Genomic DNA, 22,289 nt, shown 5'->3' with positions numbered 1-22,289 from the left:
CTGGTGTAAGAGAGCTGCAGTAAGATGAGTGCCTGCTGTAAGAGACCTGCAGTAAGATGCGTGCCTGGTGTAAGAGCTGCAGTAAAATGAGTGCCTGTGTAAGAGAGCTGCAGTAAGATGAGTACCTGTGTAAGAGAGCTGCAGTAAGATGAGTGCCTGGTGTAAGAGAGCTGCAGTAAGATGACTTCCTGGTGTAAGAGAGCTGTAGTAAAAAGAGTACCTGGTGTAAAAGAGCTGCAGTAAGATGAGTGCTTGGTGTAAGAGAGCTGCAGTAAGATGAGTGCCTGGTGTAAGAAAGCTGCAGTAAGATGATTTCCTGGTGTAAGAGAGCTGCAGTAAGATGAGTGCCTGGTGTAAGAAAGCTGCAGTAAGATGACTGCCTGGTGTAAGAGAGCTGCAGTGAGATGACTGCCTGGTGTAAGAGAGCTGCAGTAAGATGAGTGCCTGGTGGAAGAGAGCTGCAGTAAGATGAGTGTCTGTTGTAAGAGAGCTGCAGTAAGATGAGTGCCTGGTGAAAGAGAGCTGCAGTAAGATGACTGCCTGATGTAAGAGAGCTGCAGTAAGATGAGTGCATGGTGTAATAGAGCTGCAGTAAGATGACTGCCTGGTGTAAGAGAGCTGCAGTAAGAGGAGTGCCTGGTGTAAGAGCTGCAGTAAGATGAGTGCATGGTGTAAGAGAGCTGCAGTAAAATGAGTGCCTGGTGTAAGTGAGCTGCAGTAAGATGACTTCCTGGTGTAAGAGAGCTGTAGTAAAAAGAGTACCTGGTGTAAGAGAGCTGCAGTAAGATGAGTGCCTGGTGTAAGAGAGCTGCAGTAAGATGAGTGCCTGGTGTAAGAGAGCTGTAGTAAGATGAGTGCCTGGTGTAAGAAAGCTGCAGTAAGATGATTGCATGGTGTAAGAGAGCTGCAGTAAGATGAGTTCCTGGTGTAAGAAAGCTGCAGTAAGATGACTGCCTGGTGTAAGAGAGCTGCAGTAAGATGAGTGCCTGGTGTAAGAGAGCTGCAGTAAGATGAGTGCCTGGTGTAAGAAAGCTGCAGTAAGATGACTGTCTGGTGTAAGAGAGCTGCAGTAAGATGACTGCCTGGTGTAAGAGAGCTGCAGTAAGAAGAGTGCCTGGTGTAAGAGAGCTGCAGTAAGATGAGTGCCTGGTGTAAGAGCTGCAGTACGATGACTGCCTGGTGCAAGAGAGCTGCAGTAAGATGACTTCCTGGTGTAAGAGAGCTGTAGTAAAAAGAGTACCTGGTATAAGAAAGCTGCAGTAAGATGAGTGCCTGGTGTAAGAGAGCTGCAGTAAGATGAGTGCCTGGTGTAAGAGAGCTGCAATAAGATGTCTGCCTTGTGTTGGAATACTGCAGTAAGATGAGTGCCTGGTGTAAGAGAGCTGCTATAAGATGTCTGCCTTGTGTTGGAATACTGCAGTAAGATGATTGCCTGGTGTAAGAGAGCTGCAATAAGATGTCTGCCTTGTGTTGGAATACTGCAGTAAGATGACTGCCTGGTGTAAGAGAGCTGCCGTAAGATGAGTGCCTGGTGTAAGAGCTGCAGTAAGATGAGTGCCTGGTGTAAGAGAGCTGCAGTAAGATGAGTGCCTGATGTAAGAGAGCTGCAGTAAGATGAGTGCCTGGTGTAAGAGAGCTGCAGTAAGATGAGTGCCTGGTGTAGGAAAGCTGCAGTAAGATGACTGCCTGGTGTAAGAGAGCTGCAGTAAGATGACTGCCTGGTGTAAGAGCTGCAGTAAGATGAGTGCATGGTGTAATATAGCTGCAGTAAGATGACTGCCTGGTGTAAGAGAGCTGCAGTAAAATGAGTGCCTGGTGTAAGTGAGCTGCAGTAAGATGACTTCCTGGTGTAAGAGAGCTGTAGTAAAAAGAGTACCTGGTGTAAGAGAGCTGCAGTAAGATGAGTGCCTGGTGTAAGAGAGCTGCAGTAAGATGAGTGCCTGGTGTAAGAGAGCTGTAGTAAGATGAGTGCCTGGTGTAAGAAAGCTGCAGTAAGATGATTGCCTGGTGTAAGAGAGCTGCAGTAAGATGAGTTCCTGGTGTAAGAAAGCTGCAGAAAGATGACTGTCTGGTGAAAGAGAGTTGCAGTAAGATGACTGCCTGGTGTAAGAGAGCTGCAGTAAGATGAGTGCCTGGTGTAAGAGAGCTGCAGTAAGATGAGTGTCTGGTGTAAGAAAGCTGCAGTAAGATGACTGTCTGGTGTAAGAGAGCTGCAGTAAGATGAGTGCCTGGTGTAAGAGAGCTGCAGTAAGATGAGTGCCTGGTGTAAGAGAGCTGCAGTAAGATGAGTGCCTGGTGTAAGAGCTGCAGTAAGATGACTGCCTGGTGTAAGAGAGCTGCAGTAAGATGACTTCCTGGTGTAAGAGAGCTGTAGTAAAAAGAGTACCTGGTATAAGAGAGCTGCAGTAAGATGAGTGCCTGTTTTAAGAAAGCTGCAGTAAGATGACTTCCTGGTGTAAGAGAGCTGTAGTAAAATGAGTACCTGGTATAAGAGAGCTGCAGTAAGATGAGTGCCTGAGGTAAGAGAGCTGCAGTAAGATGAGTGCCTGGTGTAAGAGAGCTGCAATAAGATGTCTGCTTTGTGTTGGAATACTGCAGTAAGATGAGTGCCTGGTGTAAGAGAGCTGCAATAAGATGTCTGCCTTGTGTTGGAATACTGCAGTAAGATGACTGCCTGGTGTAAGAGCTGCAGTAAGATGAGTGCCTGGTGTAAGAGAGCTGCAGTAAGATAAGTGCCTGGTGTAAGAGAGCTGCAGTAAGATGAGTGCCTGATGTAAGAGAGCTGCAGTAAGATGAGTGCCTGATGTAAGAGCTGCAGTAAGATGAGTGCCTGGTGTAAGAGAGCTGCAGTAAGATAAGTGCCTGGTGTAAGAGAGCTGCAGTAAGATGAGTGCCTGATGTAAGAGAGCTGCAGTAAGATGAGTGCCTGATGTAAGAGCTGCAGTAAGATGAGTGCCTGGTGTAGGAAAGCTGCAGTAAGATGAGTGCCTGGTGTAAGAGAGCTGCAGTAAGATGAGTGCCTGGTGTAAGAGAGCTGCAGTAAGATGAGTGCCTGGTGTAAGAGAGCTGCAGTAAGATGAGTGCCTGGTGTAAGAGAGCTGCAGTAAGATGAGTGCCTGGTGTAAGAGCTGCAGTAAGATGAGTGCCTGGTGTAAGAGAGCTGTAGTAAGATGAGTGCCTGCTGTAAGAGAGCTGCAGTAAGATGAGTGCCTGGTGTAAGAGAGCTGCAGTAAGATGACTGTCTGGTGTAAGAGAGCTGCAGTAAGATGACTGCCTGGTGTAAGAGAGCTGCAGTAAGATGAGTGCCTGGTGTAAGAGAGCTGCAGTAAGATGAGTGCCTGGTGTAAGAGAGCTGCAGTAAGATGAGTGCCTGGTGTAAGAGCTGCAGTAAGATGAGTGCCTGGTGTAAGAGAGCTGTAGTAAGATGAGTGCCTGCTGTAAGAGAGCTGCAGTAAGATGAGTGCCTGGTGTAAGAGAGCTGCAGTAAGATGACTGTCTGGTGTAAGAGAGCTGCAGTAAGATAACTGCCTGGTGTAATGTCCCCAGTAGTAATACGCCTCTGTAGTTATGCCCTCAGTAGTAATGCCCCTGTAGTTATGCAACTAGTAGTAATGCTCTCCTGTAGTTATACCCCCAGTAGTAATGCCCTTGTAGTTATGCCCTCAGTAGCAATGCGCCCCTCTAGTTATGCCACCAGTAGTAATGCCCCTGTAGTTATACCCCCAGTAGTTATGTCCCCCTGTAGTTATGCCACCAGTAGTAATGTGCCCCTGTAGCTATACCCCCAGTAGTTATGTCCCCCGTAGTTATACCAACAGTAGTAATGACCCTGTAATTATACCCCCAGTAGTAATGACCCTGTAGTTATACCCCCAGTAGTAATGACCCTGTAGTTATACCCCCAGTAGTAATGACCCTGTAGTTATACCCCCAGTAGTAATGTGCACCTGTAGTTATACCCCCAGTATTAATGACCCTGTAGTTATACCCTTAGTAGTAATGACCCTGTAGTTATACCCCCAGTAGTAATGACCCTGTAGTTATACCCCCAGTAGTAATGTGCACCTGTAGTTATACCCCCAGTATTAATGACCCTGTAGTTATACCCTTAGTAGTAATGACCCTGTAGTTATACCCCCAGTAGTAATGACCCTGTAGTTATACCCCCAGTAGTAAGGCGCCCCTGTAGTTATACCCCCAGTAGTAATGACCCTGTAGTTATACCCCCAGTAGTAATGACCCTGTAGTTATACCCCCAGTAGTAATGACCCTGTAGTTATACCCCCAGTAGTAATGACCCTGTAGTTATACCCCCAGTAGTAATGACCCTGTAGTTATACCCCCAGTAGTAATGACCCTGTAGTTATACCCCCAGTAGTAATGACCCTGTAGTTATACCCCCAGTAGTAATGCACCCCTGTAGTTATACCCCCAGTAGTAATGTGCACCTGTAGTTATACCCCCAGTAGTAATGCACCCCTGTAGTTATACCCCCAGTATTAATGTGCACCTGTAGTTATACCCCCAGTAGTAATGTGCACCTGTAGTTATACCCCCAGTAGTAATGCACCCCTGTAGTTATACCCCCAGTATTAATGTGCACCTGTAGTTATACCCCCAGTAGTAATGCACCCCTGTAGTTATAGCCCCAGTATTAATGTGCACCTGTAGTTATACCCCCAGTAGTAATGTGCCCCTGTAGTTATACCCCCAGTAGTAATGTGCACCTGTAGTTATACCCCCAGTAGTAATGACCCTGTAGTTATACCCCCAGTAGTAATGACCCTGTAGTTATACCCCCAGTAGTAATGACCCTGTAGTTATACCCCCAGTAGTAATGACCCTGTAGTTATACCCCCAGTAGTAATGACCCTGTAGTTATACCCCCAGTAGTAATGCGCCCCTGTAGTTATACCCCCAGTAGTAATGACCCTGTAGTTATACCCCCAGTAGTAATGACTCTGTAGTTATACCCCCAGTAGTAATGACCCTGTAGTTATACCCCCAGTAGTAATGACCCTGTAGTTATACCCCCAGTAGTAATGACCCTGTAGTTATACCCCCGGTAGTAATGACCCTGTAGTTAAACCCCCAGTAGTAATGACCCTGTAGTTATACCCCCAGTAGTAATGCACCCCTGTAGTTATACCCCCAGTAGTAATGTGCACCTGTAGTTATACCCCCAGTAGTAATGCACCCCTGTAGTTATACCCCCAGTATTAATGTGCACCTGTAGTTATACCCCCAGTAGTAATGTGCACCTGTAGTTATACCCCCAGTAGTAATGCACCCCTGTAGTTATACCCCCAGTATTAATGTGCACCTGTAGTTATACCCCCAGTAGTAATGCACCCCTGTAGTTATACCCCCAGTATTAATGTGCACCTGTAGTTATACCCCCAGTAGTAATGCGCCCCTGTAGTTATACCCCCAGTATTAATGTGCACCTGTAGTTATACCCCCAGTAGTAATGACCCTGTAGTCATACCCCCAGTAGTAATGACCCTGTAGTTATACCCCCAGTAGTAATGACCCTGTAGTTATACCCCCAGTAGTAATGACCCTGTAGTTATACCCCCAGTAGTAATGTGCACCTGTAGTTATACCCCCAGTATTAATGACCCTGTAGTTATACCCCCAGTAGTAATGACCCTGTAGTTATACCCCCAGTAGTAATGACCCTGTAGTTATACCCCCAGTAGTAATGACCCTGTAGTTATACCCCCAGTAGTAATGCGCCCCTGTAGTTATACCCCCAGTAGTAATGACCCTGTAGTTATACCCCCAGTAGTAATGACTCTGTAGTTATACCCCCAGTAGTAATGACTCTGTAGTTATACCCCCAGTAGTAATGACCCTGTAGTTATACCCCCAGTAGTAATGGCCCTGTAGTTATACCCCCAGTAGTAATGACCCTGTAGTTATACCCCCAGTAGTAATGACCCTGTAGTTATACCCCCAGTAGTAATGACCCTGTAGTTATACCCCCAGTAGTAATGCACCCCTGTAGTTATACCCCCAGTAGTAATGTGCACCTGTAGTTATACCCCCAGTAGTAATGCACCCCTGTAGTTATACCCCCAGTATTAATGTGCACCTGTAGTTATACCCCCAGTAGTAATGTGCACCTGTAGTTATACCCCCAGTAGTAATGCACCCCTGTAGTTATACCCCCAGTATTAATGTGCACCTGTAGTTATACCCCCAGTAGTAATGCACCCCTGTAGTTATACCCCCAGTATTAATGTGCACCTGTAGTTATACCCCCAGTAGTAATGCGCCCCTGTAGTTATACCCCCAGTATTAATGTGCACCTGTAGTTATACCCCCAGTAGTAATGACCCTGTAGTTATACCCCCAGTAGTAATGACCCTGTAGTTATACCCCCAGTAGTAATGACCCTGTAGTTATACCCCCAGTAGTAATGACCCTGTAGTTATACCCCCAGTAGTAATGTGCACCTGTAGTTATACCCCCAGTATTAATGACCGTGTAGTTATACCCCCAGTAGTAATGACCCTGTAGTTATACCCCCAGTAGTAATGACCCTGTAGTTATACCCCCAGTAGTAATGACCCTGTAGTTATACCCCCAGTAGTAATGACCCTGTAGTTATACCCCCAGTAGTAATGGCCCTGTAGTTATACCCCCAGTAGTAATGACCCTGTAGTTATACCCCCAGTAGTAATGACCCTGTAGTTATACCCCCAGTATTAATGTGCACCTGTAGTTATACCCCCAGTAGTAATGCACCCCTGTAGTTATACCCCCAGTATTAATGTGCACCTGTAGTTATACCCCCAGTAGTAATGCGCCCCTGTAGTTATACCCCCAGTATTAATGTGCACCTGTAGTTATACCCCCAGTAGTAATGACCCTGTAGTTATACCCCCAGTAGTAATGACCCTGTAGTTATACCCCCAGTAGTAATGACCCTGTAGTTATACCCCCAGTAGTAATGACCCTGTAGTTATACCCCCAGTAGTAATGACCCTGTAGTTATACCCCCAGTAGTAATGACCCTGTAGTTATACCCCCAGTAGTAATGACCCTGTAGTTATACCCCCAGTAGTAATGACCCTGTAGTTATACCCCCAGTAGTAATGCGCCCCTGTAGTTATACCCCCAGTAGTAATGACCCTGTAGTTATACCCCCAGTAGTAATGACCCTGTAGTTATACCCCCAGTAGTAATGACCCTGTAGTTATACCCCCAGTAGTAATGACCCTGTAGTTACACCCCCAGTAGTAATGACCCTGTAGTTACACCCCCAGTAGTAATGACCCTGTAGTTATACCCCCAGTAGTAATGACCCTGTAGTTATACCCCCAGTAGTAATGACCCTGTAGTTATACCCCCAGTAGTAATGACCCTGTAGTTATACCCCCAGTAGTAATGACCCTGTAGTTACACCCCCAGTAGTAATGACCCTGTAGTTATACCCCCAGTAGTAATGACCCTGTAGTTATACCCCCAGTAGTAATGACCCTGTAGTTATACCCCCAGTAGTAATGTGCACCTGTAGTTATACCCCCAGTAGTAATGCACCCCTGTAGTTATACCCCCAGTATTAATGTGCACCTGTAGTTATACCCCCAGTAGTAATGTGCACCTGTAGTTATACCCCCAGTAGTAATGCACCCCTGTAGTTATACCCCCAGTAGTAATGCGCCCCTGTAGTTATACCCCCAGTATTAATGTGCACCTGTAGTTATACCCCCAGTAGTAATGCACCCCTGTAGTTATACCCCCAGTATTAATGTGCACCTGTAGTTATACCCCCAGTAGTAATGCACCCCTGTAGTTATTAGAGATGAGCGGGTTCGGTTTCTCTGAATCCGAACCCGCCAGAACTTCATGTTTTTTTTCACGGGTCCGAGCGACTCGGATCTTCCCGCCTTGCTCGGTTAACCCGAGCGCGCCCGAACGTCATCATGACGCTGTCGGATTCTCGCGAGGCTCGGATTCTATCGCGAGACTCGGATTCTATATAAGGAGCCGCGCGTCGCCGCCATTTTCACACGTGCATTGAGATTGATAGGGAGAGGACGTGGCTGGCGTCCTCTCCGTTTAGAATAGATTAGAGAGACACTTGATTTACTAATTTTGGGGAGCATTAGGAGTACTCAGTACAGTGCAGAGTTTTGCTGATAGTGACCACCAGTTTTATTTATAATCCGTTCTCTGCCTGAAAAAAGCGATACACAGCACACAGTGACTCAGTCACATACCATATCTGTGTGCACTGCTCAGGCTCAGGCCAGTGTGCTGCATCATCTATTATCTATATATAATATTATATATATCTGTCTGACTGCTCAGCTCACACAGCTTATAATTGTGGGGGAGACTGGGGAGCACTACTGCAGTGCCAGTTATAGGTTATAGCAGGAGCCAGGAGTACATAATATATTATATAGTGAGTGACCACCAGACACACAGTGCAGTTTATTTAATATATCCGTTCTCTGCCTGAAAAAAGCGATACACACAGTGACTCAGTCAGTCACATACCATATCTGTGTGCACTGCTCAGGCTCAGGCCAGTGTGCTGCATCATCTATATATATTATATATCTGTCTGACTGCTCAGCTCACACAGCTTATAATTGTGGGGGAGACTGGGGAGCACTACTGCAGTGCCAGTTATAGGTTATAGCAGGAGCCAGGAGTACATAATATTATATTAAAATTAAACAGTGCACACTTTTGCTGCAGGAGTGCCACTGCCAGTGTGACTAGTGACCAGTGACCTGACCACCAGTATATATAATATTAGTAGTATACTATCTCTTTATCAACCAGTCTATATTAGCAGCAGACACAGTACAGTGCGGTAGTTCACGGCTGTGGCTACCTCTGTGTCGGCACTCGGCAGCCCGTCCATAATTGTATATACCACCTAACCGTGGTTTTTTTTTCTTTCTTTATACATACATACTAGTTACGAGTATACTATCTCTTTATCAACCAGTCTATATTAGCAGCAGACACAGTACAGTGCGGTAGTTCACGGCTGTGGCTACCTCTGTGTCGGCACTCGGCAGCCCGTCCATAATTGTATATACCACCTAACCGTGGTTTTTTTTTCTTTCTTTATACATACATACTAGTTACGAGTATACTATCTCTTTATCAACCAGTCTATATATTAGCAGCAGACACAGTACAGTGCGGTAGTTCACGGCTGTGGCTACCTCTGTGTCGGCACTCGGCAGCCCGTCCATAATTGTATATACCACCTAACCGTGGTTTTTTTTTCTTTCTTTATACATACATACTAGTTACGAGTATACTATCTCTTTATCAACCAGTCTATATATTAGCAGCAGACACAGTACAGTGCGGTAGTTCACGGCTGTGGCTACCTCTGTGTCGGCACTCGGCAGCCCGTCCATAATTGTATATACCACCTAACCGTGGTTTTTTTTTCTTTCTTTATACATACATACTAGTTACGAGTATACTATCTCTTTATCAACCAGTCTATATATTAGCAGCAGACACAGTACAGTGCGGTAGTTCACGGCTGTGGCTACCTCTGTGTCGGCACTCGGCAGCCCGTCCATAATTGTATATACCACCTAACCGTGGTTTTTTTTTCTTTCTTTATACATACATACTAGTTACGAGTATACTATCTCTTTATCAACCAGTCTATATATTAGCAGCAGACACAGTACAGTGCGGTAGTTCACGGCTGTGGCTACCTCTGTGTCGGCACTCGGCAGCCCGTCCATAATTGTATATACCACCTAACCGTGGTTTTTTTTTCTTTCTTTATACATACATACTAGTTACGAGTATACTATCTCTTTATCAACCAGTCTATATATTAGCAGCAGACACAGTACAGTGCGGTAGTTCACGGCTGTGGCTACCTCTGTGTCGGCACTCGGCAGCCCGTCCATAATTGTATATACCACCTAACCGTGGTTTTTTTTTCTTTCTTTATACATACATACTAGTTACGAGTATACTATCTCTTTATCAACCAGTCTATATATTAGCAGCAGACACAGTACAGTGCGGTAGTTCACGGCTGTGGCTACCTCTGTGTCGGCACTCGGCAGCCCGTCCATAATTGTATATACCACCTAACCGTGGTTTTTTTTTCTTTCTTTATACATACATACTAGTTACGAGTATACTATCGCTTTATCAACCAGTCTATATATTAGCAGCAGACACAGTACAGTGCGGTAGTTCACGGCTGTGGCTACCTCTGTGTCGGCACTCGGCAGCCCGTCCATAATTGTATACTAGTATCCAATCCATCCATCTCCATTGTTTACCTGAGGTGCCTTTTAGTTGTGCCTATTAAAATATGGAGAACAAAAATGTTGAGGTTCCAAAATTAGGGAAAGATCAAGATCCACTTCCACCTCGTGCTGAAGCTGCTGCCACTAGTCATGGCCGAGACGATGAAATGCCAGCAACGTCGTCTGCCAAGGCCGATGCCCAATGTCATAGTACAGAGCATGTCAAATCCAACACACCAAATATCAGTAAAAAAAAGGACTCCAAAACCTAAAATAAAATTGTCGGAGGAGAAGCGTAAACTTGCCAATATGCCATTTACCACACGGAGTGGCAAGGAACGGCTGAGGCCCTGGCCTATGTTCATGGCTAGTGGTTCAGCTTCACATGAGGATGGAAGCACTCAGCCTCTCGCTAGAAAAATGAAAAGACTCAAGCTGGCAAAAGCAGCACAGCAAAGAACTGTGCATTCTTCGAAATCCCAAATCCACAAGGAGAGTCCAATTGTGTCGGTTGCGATGCCTGACCTTCCCAACACTGGACGTGAAGAGCATGCGCCTTCCACCATTTGCACGCCCCCTGCAAGTGCTGGAAGGAGCACCCGCAGTCCAGTTCCTGATAGTCAGATTGAAGATGTCAGTGTTGAAGTACACCAGGATGAGGAGGATATGGGTGTTGCTGGCGCTGGGGAGGAAATTGACCAGGAGGATTCTGATGGTGAGGTGGTTTGTTTAAGTCAGGCACCCGGGGAGACACCTGTTGTCCGTGGGAGGAATATGGCCGTTGACATGCCAGGTGAAAATACCAAAAAAATCAGCTCTTCGGTGTGGAGGTATTTCACCAGAAATGCGGACAACAGGTGTCAAGCCGTGTGTTCCCTTTGTCAAGCTGTAATAAGTAGGGGTAAGGACGTTAACCACCTCGGAACATCCTCCCTTATACGTCACCTGCAGCGCATTCATAATAAGTCAGTGACAAGTTCAAAAACTTTGGGTGACAGCGGAAGCAGTCCACTGACCAGTAAATCCCTTCCTCTTGTAACCAAGCTCACGCAAACCACCCCACCAACTCCGTCAGTGTCAATTTCCTCCTTCCCCAGGAATGCCAATAGTCCTGCAGGCCATGTCACTGGCAATTCTGACGAGTCCTCTCCTGCCTGGGATTCCTCCGATGCATCCTTGCGTGTAACGCCTACTGCTGCTGGCGCTGCTGTTGTTGCCGCTGGGAGTCGATGGTCATCCCAGAGGGGAAGTCGTAAGCCCACTTGTACTACTTCCAGTAAGCAATTGACTGTTCAACAGTCCTTTGCGAGGAAGATGAAATATCACAGCAGTCATCCTACTGCAAAGCGGATAACTGAGTCCTTGACAACTATGTTGGTGTTAGACGTGCGTCCGGTATCCGCCGTTAGTTCACAGGGAACTAGACAATTTATTGAGGCAGTGTGCCCCCGTTACCAAATACCATCTAGGTTCCACTTCTCTAGGCAGGCGATACCGAGAATGTACACGGACGTCAGAAAAAGACTCACCAGTGTCCTAAAAAATGCAGTTGTACCCAATGTCCACTTAACCACGGACATGTGGACAAGTGGAGCAGGGCAGGGTCAGGACTATATGACTGACAGCCCACTGGGTAGATGTATGGACTCCCGCCGCAAGAACAGCAGTGGCGGCACCAGTAGCAGCATCTCGCAAACGCCAACTCTTTCCTAGGCAGGCTACGCTTTGTATCACCGCTTTCCAGAATACGCACACAGCTGAAAACCTCTTACGGCAACTGAGGAAGATCATCGCGGAATGGCTTACCCCAATTGGACTCTCCTGTGGATTTGTGGCATCGGATAACGCCAGCAATATTGTGTGTGCATTAAATATGGGCAAATTCCAGCACGTCCCATGTTTTGCACATACCTTGAATTTGGTGGTGCAGAATTTTTTAAAAAACGACAGGGGCGTGCAAGAGATGCTGTCGGTGGCCAGAAAAATTGCGGGACACTTTCGGCGTACAGGCACCACGTACAGAAGACTGGAGCACCACCAAAAACTACTGAACCTGCCCTGCCATCATCTGAAGCAAGAAGTGGTAACGAGGTGGAATTCAACCCTCTATATGCTTCAGAGGTTGGAGGAGCAGCAAAAGGCCATTCAAGCCTATACAATTGAGCACGATATAGTAGGTGGAATGCACCTGTCTCAAGTGCAGTGGAGAATGATTTCAACGTTGTGCAAGGTTCTGATGCCCTTTGAACTTGCCACACGTGAAGTCAGTTCAGACACTGCCAGCCTGAGTCAGGTCATTCCCCTCATCAGGCTTTTGCAGAAGAAGCTGGAGGCATTGAAGAAGGAGCTAACACGGAGCGATTCCGCTAGGCATGTGGGACTTGTGGATGCAGCCCTTAATTCGCTTAACAAGGATTCACGGGTGGTCAATCTGTTGAAATCAGAGCACTACATTTTGGCCACCGTGCTCGATCCTAGATTTAAAGCCTACCTTGGATCTCTCTTTCCGGCAGACACAGGTCTGCTGGGGTTGAAAGACCTGCTGGTGACAAAATTGTCAAGTCAAGCGGAACGCGACCTGTCAACATCTCCTCCTTCACATTCTCCCGCAACTGGGGGTGCGAGGAAAAGGCTCAGAATTCCGAGCCCACCCGCTGGCGGTGATGCAGGGCAGTCTGGAGCGACTGCTGATGCTGACATCTGGTCCGGACTGAAGGACCTGACAACGATTACGGACATGTCGTCTACTGTCACTGCATATGATTCTCTCAACATTGATAGAATGGTGGAGGATTATATGAGTGACCGCATCCAAGTAGGCACGTCACACAGTCCGTACTTATACTGGCAGGAAAAAGAGGCAATTTGGAGGCCCTTGCACAAACTGGCTTTATTCTACCTAAGTTGCCCTCCCACAAGTGTGTACTCCGAAAGAGTGTTTAGTGCCGCCGCTCACCTTGTCAGCAATCGGCGTACGAGGTTACATCCAGAAAATGTGGAGAAGATGATGTTCATTAAAATGAATTATAATCAATTCCCCCGCGGAGACATTGACCAGCAGCAATTGCCTCCACAAAGTACACAGGGAGCTGAGATGGTGGATTCCAGTGGGGACGAATTGATAATCTGTGAGGAGGGGGATGTACACGGTGATATATCGGAGGGTGAAGATGAGGTGGACATCTTGCCTCTGTAGAGCCAGTTTGTGCAAGGAGAGATTAATTGCTTCTTTTTTGGGGGGGGTCCAAACCAACCCGTCATATCAGTCACAGTCGTGTGGCAGACCCTGTCACTGAAATGATGGGTTGGTTAAAGTGTGCATGTCCTGTTTATACAACATAAGGGTGGGTGGGAGGGCCCAAGGACAATTCCATCTTGCACCTCTTTTTTCTTTTCTTTTTCTTTGCATCATGTGCTGATTGGGGAGGGTTTTTTGGAAGGGACATCCTGCGTGACACTGCAGTGCCACTCCTAGATGGGCCCGGTGTTTGTGTCGGCCACTAGGGTCGCTAATCTTACTCACACAGCTACCTCATTGCGCCTCTTTTTTTCTTTGCGTCATGTGCTGTTTGGGGAGGGTTTTTTGGAAGGAACATCCTGCGTGACACTGCAGTGCCACTCCTAGATGGGCCCGGTGTTTGTGTCGGCCACTAGGGTCGCTTATCTTACTCACACAGCGACCTCGGTGCAAATTTTAGGACTAAAAATAATATTGTGAGGTGTGAGGTATTCAGAATAGACTGAAAATGAGTGTAAATTATGGTTTTTGAGGTTAATAATACTTTGGGATCAAAATGACCCCCAAATTCTATGATTTAAGCTGTTTTTTAGTGTTTTTTGAAAAAAACACCCGAATCCAAAACACACCCGAATCCGACAAAAAAAATTCGGTGAGGTTTTGCCAAAACGCGTTCGAACCCAAAACACGGCCGCGGAACCGAACCCAAAACCAAAACACAAAACCCGAAAAATTTCAGGCGCTCATCTCTAGTAGTTATACCCCCAGTATTAATGTGCACCTGTAGTTATACCCCCAGTAGTAATGACCCTGTAGTTATACCCCCAGTAGTAATGACCCTGTAGTTATACCCCCAGTAGTAATGACCCTGTAGTTATACCCCCAGTAGTAATGAACCCCTGTAGGTTTGCCCCCAATAGTTTGCCCCAAATAGTAATGCCCCCAGTAGCTTGCCCCCTTGTAGTTAGCCCCTGTAGTTAGCCACCCTGTAGTTATGCCCCCAGTAGTAGTCACACGTTTAAAAAAAAAACAAAAAAAAAACATACTTACCTATCCCCGCTCCCGCTGTGATTTCCTGGCGTCCATTTCACTCCACTCCCCAGCACTATGAGGGAGATGTCATGATGTCTCTCTCATAGCGCGCACTGAGCCGGGAGTCGGAAGCCGGAGCTCAGTAGTGATCTCCTGCCGCCGGCTGTGCATGGAGAGCCGGGCGCTGCTGATAACGCAATCATATCTGGCACCCGGCATCTCCCTGTGCGGCGTCGGCACACATCGGGTTAGGTGAGCCAGAGGAGGCGGAACTGCGTTCTGTCTCCAAATGGAACTGATGGAACTCAGTTCCGCCCTGTTCCGGCTCACTTTATCCCCTGGGTGTACCAGATGTAAGAGGGGTGCAGCTGTTCTGTTTCCCTATAGAATTGCACAGATTCTCCGTCTCATTCTCTAAACCTGATTATAGATAGTAGTCTGGCCATTCTACCTAAAAGTGCTGCCTTTAATAGAAAAATCAACATGGGGCATATGTGTCTCTTGCACTGTGGGGACAGTATGTGTCTCTGGCACTGTGGGGGAATATGTGTCTCTGGCACTGTGGGGGAATATGTGTATCTGGCACTGTGGGGGAATTTGTGTATCTGGCACTGTGGGGGAATATGTGTATCTGGCACTGTGGGGGCTTTGATTGTCCGGCACTGTGGGGCATACGAGTGTCCGGCACTGTGGGGGCATACGAGTGCCCGGCACTGTGGGGGCATACGAGTGTCCGGCACTGTGGGGGCATAAGAGTGTCCGGCACTGTGGGGGCATACGAGTGTCCGGCACTGTGGGGGCATACGAGTGTCCGGCACTGTGGGGGCATACGAGTGTCTGGCTCGGTGGCGGCATGTGTATCTGGCACTGTGGGGGCATTATGTGTATCTGGCACTGCACTACAGGGGTCATTATGTGTTACTGGCACTATACTGGAGGACATTATGTGCATCTGACACTATACTGGGGACATTATGTGTAATGAGAACTACTGTGGGTATTGTGTGTAAGGCTGCTAATTGTGTGTGTGCGCATGTGTAGGGGGTGTGATTATATATTTTTAGTTAGATATCATAATATAAAATTGGGAGGTCACGGCCACTTTCCCAGGAGCGTGCACGCCTTCCCATATATATATATATATATATATATATATATATCAGGGCCGGTTCGAGCCCTCTCTGCGCCCCTGGCAGGAAATGGGGGCATGGCTTAACACATGGTCAGTTACGCCCCCTGTACAGTAGTAGCGCTGCTTAAATGCTGAGCGGTGCGCGATGACAAAGGTCCTCCACGAAGGGACGCATCTAGTTCCCTTCACAGCGGACACAGCCGCACAGCCGGGGGACACAGCGGGCAGCGGAGGGCACAGCAGTGGCGGATCTTGCCATGGTGCGGTGCCCTCCGGAAGGCGGCACCCCGGGCAAAAGTCCTGCTTGCCTGTGGCAAGATCCGCTACTGATATATATATATATATATATATATATATATAAACACTACTGTGTGGCATAATGTGTATAAGGGGTACTACTGTGTAGCATAACGTGAATAATGTACATTACTTTTCTGTGTAATGTGAGTAAGGCACACTACTGTGGTGTCATTTGAACTGGGGTACTATTGAGCGGCCACACCCCTTTTTTGGCACACGTGCATTCCCTATTTCAAATATGGGGGGGGGGGGCACCAGTCCTTTACTTTGCCAGGGGCCTCGGACACCTAAATACACCCCTGGTCTCAGAAGACAAAAGCTTCCTGACAGGTCTTCTCTATTTTCAATGTTCATTTTTTAAGTTACTTACAGTTTATGACATAGGGGGAAGGTAACAGGCCCGCACATATTGGCACAGTATAACTCGCAGAAATTCCTGGTGACTGACACTTCATTGTAAAAAATATGTGATTGCCTTTAAAATGTAACAGACATATAAAAGTGTTTACAGAAAATCAGCCCATGAACCTTGTTTCAACGGGAATGCATCGTTAGGTCAAACTAAATCACTGTTGGTCGACAATCATAGGGGGATATTCAGAGGTGGTCACAGATTTTGTTATTTTAGCAAAATCAGCAACCACTACAATCACAGACTGGGGTCATCCAGCATGTTTGCCACCACCCCGCGATGCAATCACTATTCAATTGCGATCACATGGCCAAAAACAAAACTAGAGGTTGATCCCCTCATATGTAGCATTGCTGCATAGGCAGGTGCACCGCTGCCATGTTTCCAATCGCAGGAAATGCAGGTGAAACGCTGACCCTGAAAATGGCCATGACGTGCCTGAGTTTCCAGTGACACTCCCCCTCAATGCCGCAATGTCGCAGACGACCGCCCGCCACCTGTCACTCACCATGTGATCGCATCATTCTGGGATAGCCTGTACCTAGTGTACATAGTGAAAGCCTGTACCTGTTCATTGTAGCAGCAGCGCATGTGCAGTTGACCGACACGGAGGTGGTTAAACATGGTCCAATCAGTGGGCGTGTTATAAGCGTATCTCAGACGTGTCAGTGCAAGCGGCTGCGTTCCCAGACGCACAGTCACACGCTCAGGAGGCTGTAGTCAGTCAGAGGCTCTGCAGCTGCCATAGTGGTGGCGCACGGTTGGATGGTGCAAGTGATATAATACCATCGTTATTAGAGTATGCACGAGCGCTCACAGTGAGTGTCTCAGCTATCGCACATTCGGGCGCAGGGTGTGCACAAGTAGAGGAGATTGTAGTGTAAACTCGCAGTTGGGCAGCCACCATGATGTGCTGCTGCGTGTGACTCAGAACCATCTCTTTCCCTTCAGCAAACCGAGATCAGACATAAATAATATATTATTCTATGAGGAAGTCTAACAGCTGTCATTGTGTCTCCAGTGTTTTGATCCTTTATTTCATTTTTAAATGACGTCGTTACGGCCGCACCCACAAATATCCGGTCTGAAACATTTCATCCCCAGACATTTCTGATAAAAGTGGAACACGATTGTGGCCTCACCGGATTGGGAGATTTAGTAGCCGATGCTATAGTATTTATATTATAAAAGTACAAATCCCGTCAGTCTGGCAGCTATTGCCGGCGTTTGCAGAATTATACTTGCCGTATGCAGTGACTGCCAATAGTGCCTCAGTACCTCAGTGCCTCACTACCTGAGACTCATAAACCCTAATTTTAATTGTATTTTTAATCAAATAAAGAGCTCCCCAAATATCCTGTTTACATCTACTTAGGGTACACTTTGCTCTGACAACCTCAGTTACGTGATCTTTACCTGTGTATGAAAACCGGCACAATAAAGTCTTTGTAATTGTTCTTTTTGTGTTCTCCCAGCAATCTCGCCACATTCTTGTTGAAATCTTCGCACCATTCCACCTTCTCATCCAGAGGTAAAAGATTCACTAGAGAAGACATATATTGAGATAAGTATTTATATATATATATATCATAGGCAAACGCAGGTGGGGTTTCCGGTTGCCTGGAAACCCCCCTCCTATTGGCAAGTGGCTCAAATTATGACAACAATAACAAGCTGCCACCACATTATGAAGCTTCTTCTACCAAGTTTGCTGTGCGTGTGGATCCGAGTCCTAAATCAGTGCACTGGACCAGGGAGTAGCTACCAGGAAGAAGAGACAAAACCCTTACCATGAGGTGGGAGAATGTGTGCTTAGAAGTGCAGTACTGGTTCTATTATGTTTGTTTATTTATTTATTATTTAAATATACTATAGACCATCTTTGTTGTGTTAAATATAAATACTGTATTCAATATAGCAGTGGTTCTCAAACTTGGTCCTCAGGACCCCACACAGTGCATGTTTTGCAGGTAACCCAGCAGGTGCACAGGTGTATTAATTACTCACTGACACATTTTAAAAGGTCCACAGGTGGAGCTAATTATTTCACTTGTGATTCTGTGAGTAGACCTGCAAAACATGTGTGAAGGGGCGCGCCCCCTTCTCCCCCACGTCACGTCGGGCAACGGAGCGACGGGCGGCGGCACGGCGGACAGGTCCCAGTCTGGAGGGGCTTGCATCCGAAAGGATTCAAGCCCCTCCAATCATAGCGGCGCATTTCGAACGGCGCGCCAAGCGCGAGCCAATCAGGGCTCGCGCCTTGGCCGCCAATCAGAGCTCGCCGTGGCGAGCCAATCGGGGCTCGCCGCGTCATAGCTCCGCCCGCTCCCGACGCCATATAAGAGGTGCTGCGGAGTGGGAGCGGTCAGTCGGGCGGCGGACGGCGACAGAAGAAGAAGAGCTCCAGCGGAAGAAGACGGCGACGGAGCAGCGGAAGAAGACGTCGGCGGAGCAGGAGAAGACATCGGCAGTGCGGGAGAAGACGTCGGCGGAGTCAAGCAGGAAGGCAGAAGACGGCGACCAGCGACGGAAGTCCGGCGGAGAGTGCTGCAGCGTGTGGAGAGCAAAAGAGCTAACGAAGCTCCCCGCTGCAGCCTCTCCCTCCGCGACAGGTAGGTGGCCTTGGGCCACCTCCACTTATTTATAACTCTCCCTAGAGCACCAGGGACAGGCACTAGGCCTGCGGGGAGAGTCAGGCCCTGTCGGCCTGTGCGCCCATTAGGTGTTATGATTCCAGCACTCCTGACCGGAGGAGATTTTATGACAAGGACCAGAGCGCTGGAATGGAATGTAGGTAACGGGAGCAGGGAAGACTAGTTGCCCCTGGCGCCCTAACTCTATTGTCTCACCCGTGCTATCGGAAATCCCCTGCGAGACTATGGTTTCTTGAGCCCCTGGCAGCCACGTTTGAAGGGTGGATTATGTCTGCCCAACTCCGGTGCCCCCCGGTCTTAGTGAGAGACAAAGGGAAATCCGAGGCAGGATGATAACAAGAGGACCTCTGACTGACAACAGGCCAGGGGCAACAAGCTAACTAACAAAAACAGAAGTATGTGCGGAAACCCGCCAGGGAAAAGGACAACCAAAATCCACTTGTCCAATACTCCTACCCAGCACCGCCGGATACCAGAGTGGACCTGTGGAAGCGGAACCCTCCGCAAAATGCTCCAAAACACAAATAATAAATGATAAAGCGGACAAGCCGCAACACGCGGCAAGGCCGCGACTCACGAACACCACTGGATGTTATATGGTGATTAGTCGGAACTCCAGGAATAAGATGACAAACTTCCGAGTTCAGGACTTCCGAATACTGGAATGACCGGATACAGCAAGACTGGAACAGACTCTCAGCAAACAGAAACAGCATGCAGGAAGCTATTACCGGCGTCTGTGAGAAGCCCTGGGAGTGTATTTAACAAGGAGTCCTCCAATCAGCTGCCATAAGGCTGATTAGAATAAATGCCGTGCAGCTGCCTTGCTGCAAGGCCAGAGAGCAGGAGAATACATTAACTCTTAAAGCCTAGCAACGGGGAACACGGTCCGCCAGTGGCGTCCCCGTTGCTAGGGTCCGTGCGGCTCAGCGCGCCCGGCTTCCAGCGTTGCCAGGGAGCCGGCGGCTGTCCGCGTACGGCGTTCCTGGTTGCTAGGCGCCGGGCCGCACCGACGAGCGGACCCCGGCGCCTAACAGTACCCCCCCCTTGAGGAGGGGTCAAGGAACCCCTAAAGCCAGGCTTACAAGGAAACTCCCGAAAAAATGCCCTCTTGGGGCATGAAGATCCTTATCCAGGACCCAGGACCATTCCTCTGGACCATAACCTCTCCAGTGAACCAGAAAATAAAGCCGGCCCCTGGACAACTTGGAATCGAGAACCTTCTCCACCAGGAACTCCTGTTGTCCCTGTACATCCACTGGAGATCTTCCCTGAGAGATCTTCTGAGGAAATTTATTGGAAGAAATGTATGGCTTCAACAGGGAGCAATGAAACGTATTACCAATCCGAAGAGATTTTGGTAAACGTAACCGGAAAGCAACTGGGTTAACTTTTTTAATGATATGAAATGGTCCAATAAATTTGGGTCCCAACCTAGCTGAAGATTGTCAAAGTCTAATGTTACGAGTCGACAACCATACCCTATCTCCCACCTTAAAATTGCAAGGACGTCGGAGCCGGTCAGAAAAATTTTTCTCACGAAAGGCTGCTTTTCTGAGAGCAAGGTGCACTTTTTTCCAAATGGCTCTGAGATGGGAGGTTAAGGTTAGCGAGGAAACTGAGGAATGTTGAAAAAAAGAATTAGCTCTGGGGTGAAAACCAAAAACTGAAAAGAATGGAGACACGTTGGTGGAGGAATGACAAGAATTATTGTACGCAAACTCTGCCAATGGAAGAAACTCGGACCAATCATTCTGGAGTTTGGCTGAGTACAAACGCAAATACTGTTTCAATGATTGGTTAACTCGCTCGGTTTGCCCGTTGGACTGTGGGTGGTAACCAGATGTTAATGACAATCTCATCTTTAATGAAGCACAAAAACACTTCCAGAATTGTGCAACGAATTGTGGACCCCGATCAGAAACAATATCAGTGGGCAACCCATGAAGTCTGAAAATATGGCGGAGAAACAACACTGCCAATCCTTGGGCAGATGGCAGTCGGGGAAGGGCAATGAAATGAGCCATCTTGCTAAAACGGTCTACTACCACCCAAATGACTCTGCATCCAGCTGAAAGGGGAAGGTCCACCACAAAATCCATGGAAATAGGAGACCATGGCCTGAGAGGGACATTCAAGGGCATAAGTTGCCCGATAGGCAAGGAACGGGGAACCTTATGCTGTGCACAAACCTGACATGAAGAAACAAACTCCTTAACGTCTTTAGAAAGACCAGGCCACCATACTGAGCGGGAGACTAACTCCAATGTCTTAGAGATCCCTGGATGCCCGGAAACTTTGTTATCATGGAACTCAGTCAAAACATTAGCTCTCAGGAACTCAGGGACGTAAAGACGACCAGCAGGAGAATTTCCAGGAGCTTGGTGTTGAAGCTGTTTTAACTGGGTAAATAAATCTTGTGTGAGGCCTGCCCAAATGACTGAAGATGGAAGTATGGGAGTAACAGGACTGTTATCATGAACCGGAAGAAAACTGCGTGACAGAGCATCTGCCTTGGTATTCTTGGAACCTGGCCTGAAAGTTATAATAAACTTGAAATGAGTAAAGAACAAAGCCCAGCGAGCCTGCTGGGCATTCAGCCGCTTAGCTGATTCGATGTATTGCAGATTCTTATGGTCAGTCAATACTGAAATGGTATGTGTTGCTCCCTCCAGCCAATGCCTCCACTCCTCGAAAGCCCATTTTATTGCCAGTAGTTCCCGGTTACCAACGTCATAGTTGGATTCAGCGGAGGAGAATTTCCTAGACATAAAGGCACAAGGATGTAGTTCCTGAGACTCTGGATCCTTTTGAGATAGTATAGCCCCTACTCCAACCTCCGAGGCATCAACCTCCACAACGAAGGGCAATCCTGGATTGGGATGTCTAAGGACTGGAGCCGAGACAAAAGCTTGTTTCAAGGCCCGAAAGGACAACTCCGCTTCACGCGACCAGTTGGTAGGATCCGCTCCTTTCTTTGTCAGGGCCACAATGGGAGCAACCAGGTCGGAGAAGGAATGAATGAACCTCCTATAATAATTCGCAAACCCTAAAAAGCGCTGAATTGCTTTTAAATTGGTGGGTTGCGCCCAACTAAGGATGGCCTGAAGCTTCTTTGGTTCCATGAAAAATCCCCGAGGGGAAATAATGTATCCTAAAAAAGATACCTCCGTGACATGAAACTCGCATTTCTCCAGTTTGGCATATAGATGATTCTCACGTAACTTTTGAAGAACCTGACGCACCTGGGTAACATGTT

General features: G+C 47.5%; 1 protein-coding gene across 1 annotated transcript in view; it reads right to left on the bottom strand.

Annotated features, from left to right (window-relative positions):
- The window catches only part of LOC134943896 (uncharacterized), a 69,074-nt gene that overhangs the window by 21,716 nt on the left and 25,069 nt on the right, over positions 1-22,289 (bottom strand). Inside the window, exon 3 of the mRNA XM_063932466.1 lies at positions 17,793-17,919. Coding sequence (XP_063788536.1) covers positions 17,793-17,919 — 127 coding nt within the window. The remainder of the gene's footprint in view (positions 1-17,792; positions 17,920-22,289) is intronic.

This window comes from Pseudophryne corroboree, chromosome 7, assembly GCF_028390025.1.
Source record: "Pseudophryne corroboree isolate aPseCor3 chromosome 7, aPseCor3.hap2, whole genome shotgun sequence".
Classification (NCBI taxonomy): Eukaryota; Metazoa; Chordata; class Amphibia; order Anura; family Myobatrachidae; genus Pseudophryne; species Pseudophryne corroboree.
This window is presented reverse-complemented; position numbering and strand designations above follow the sequence as displayed.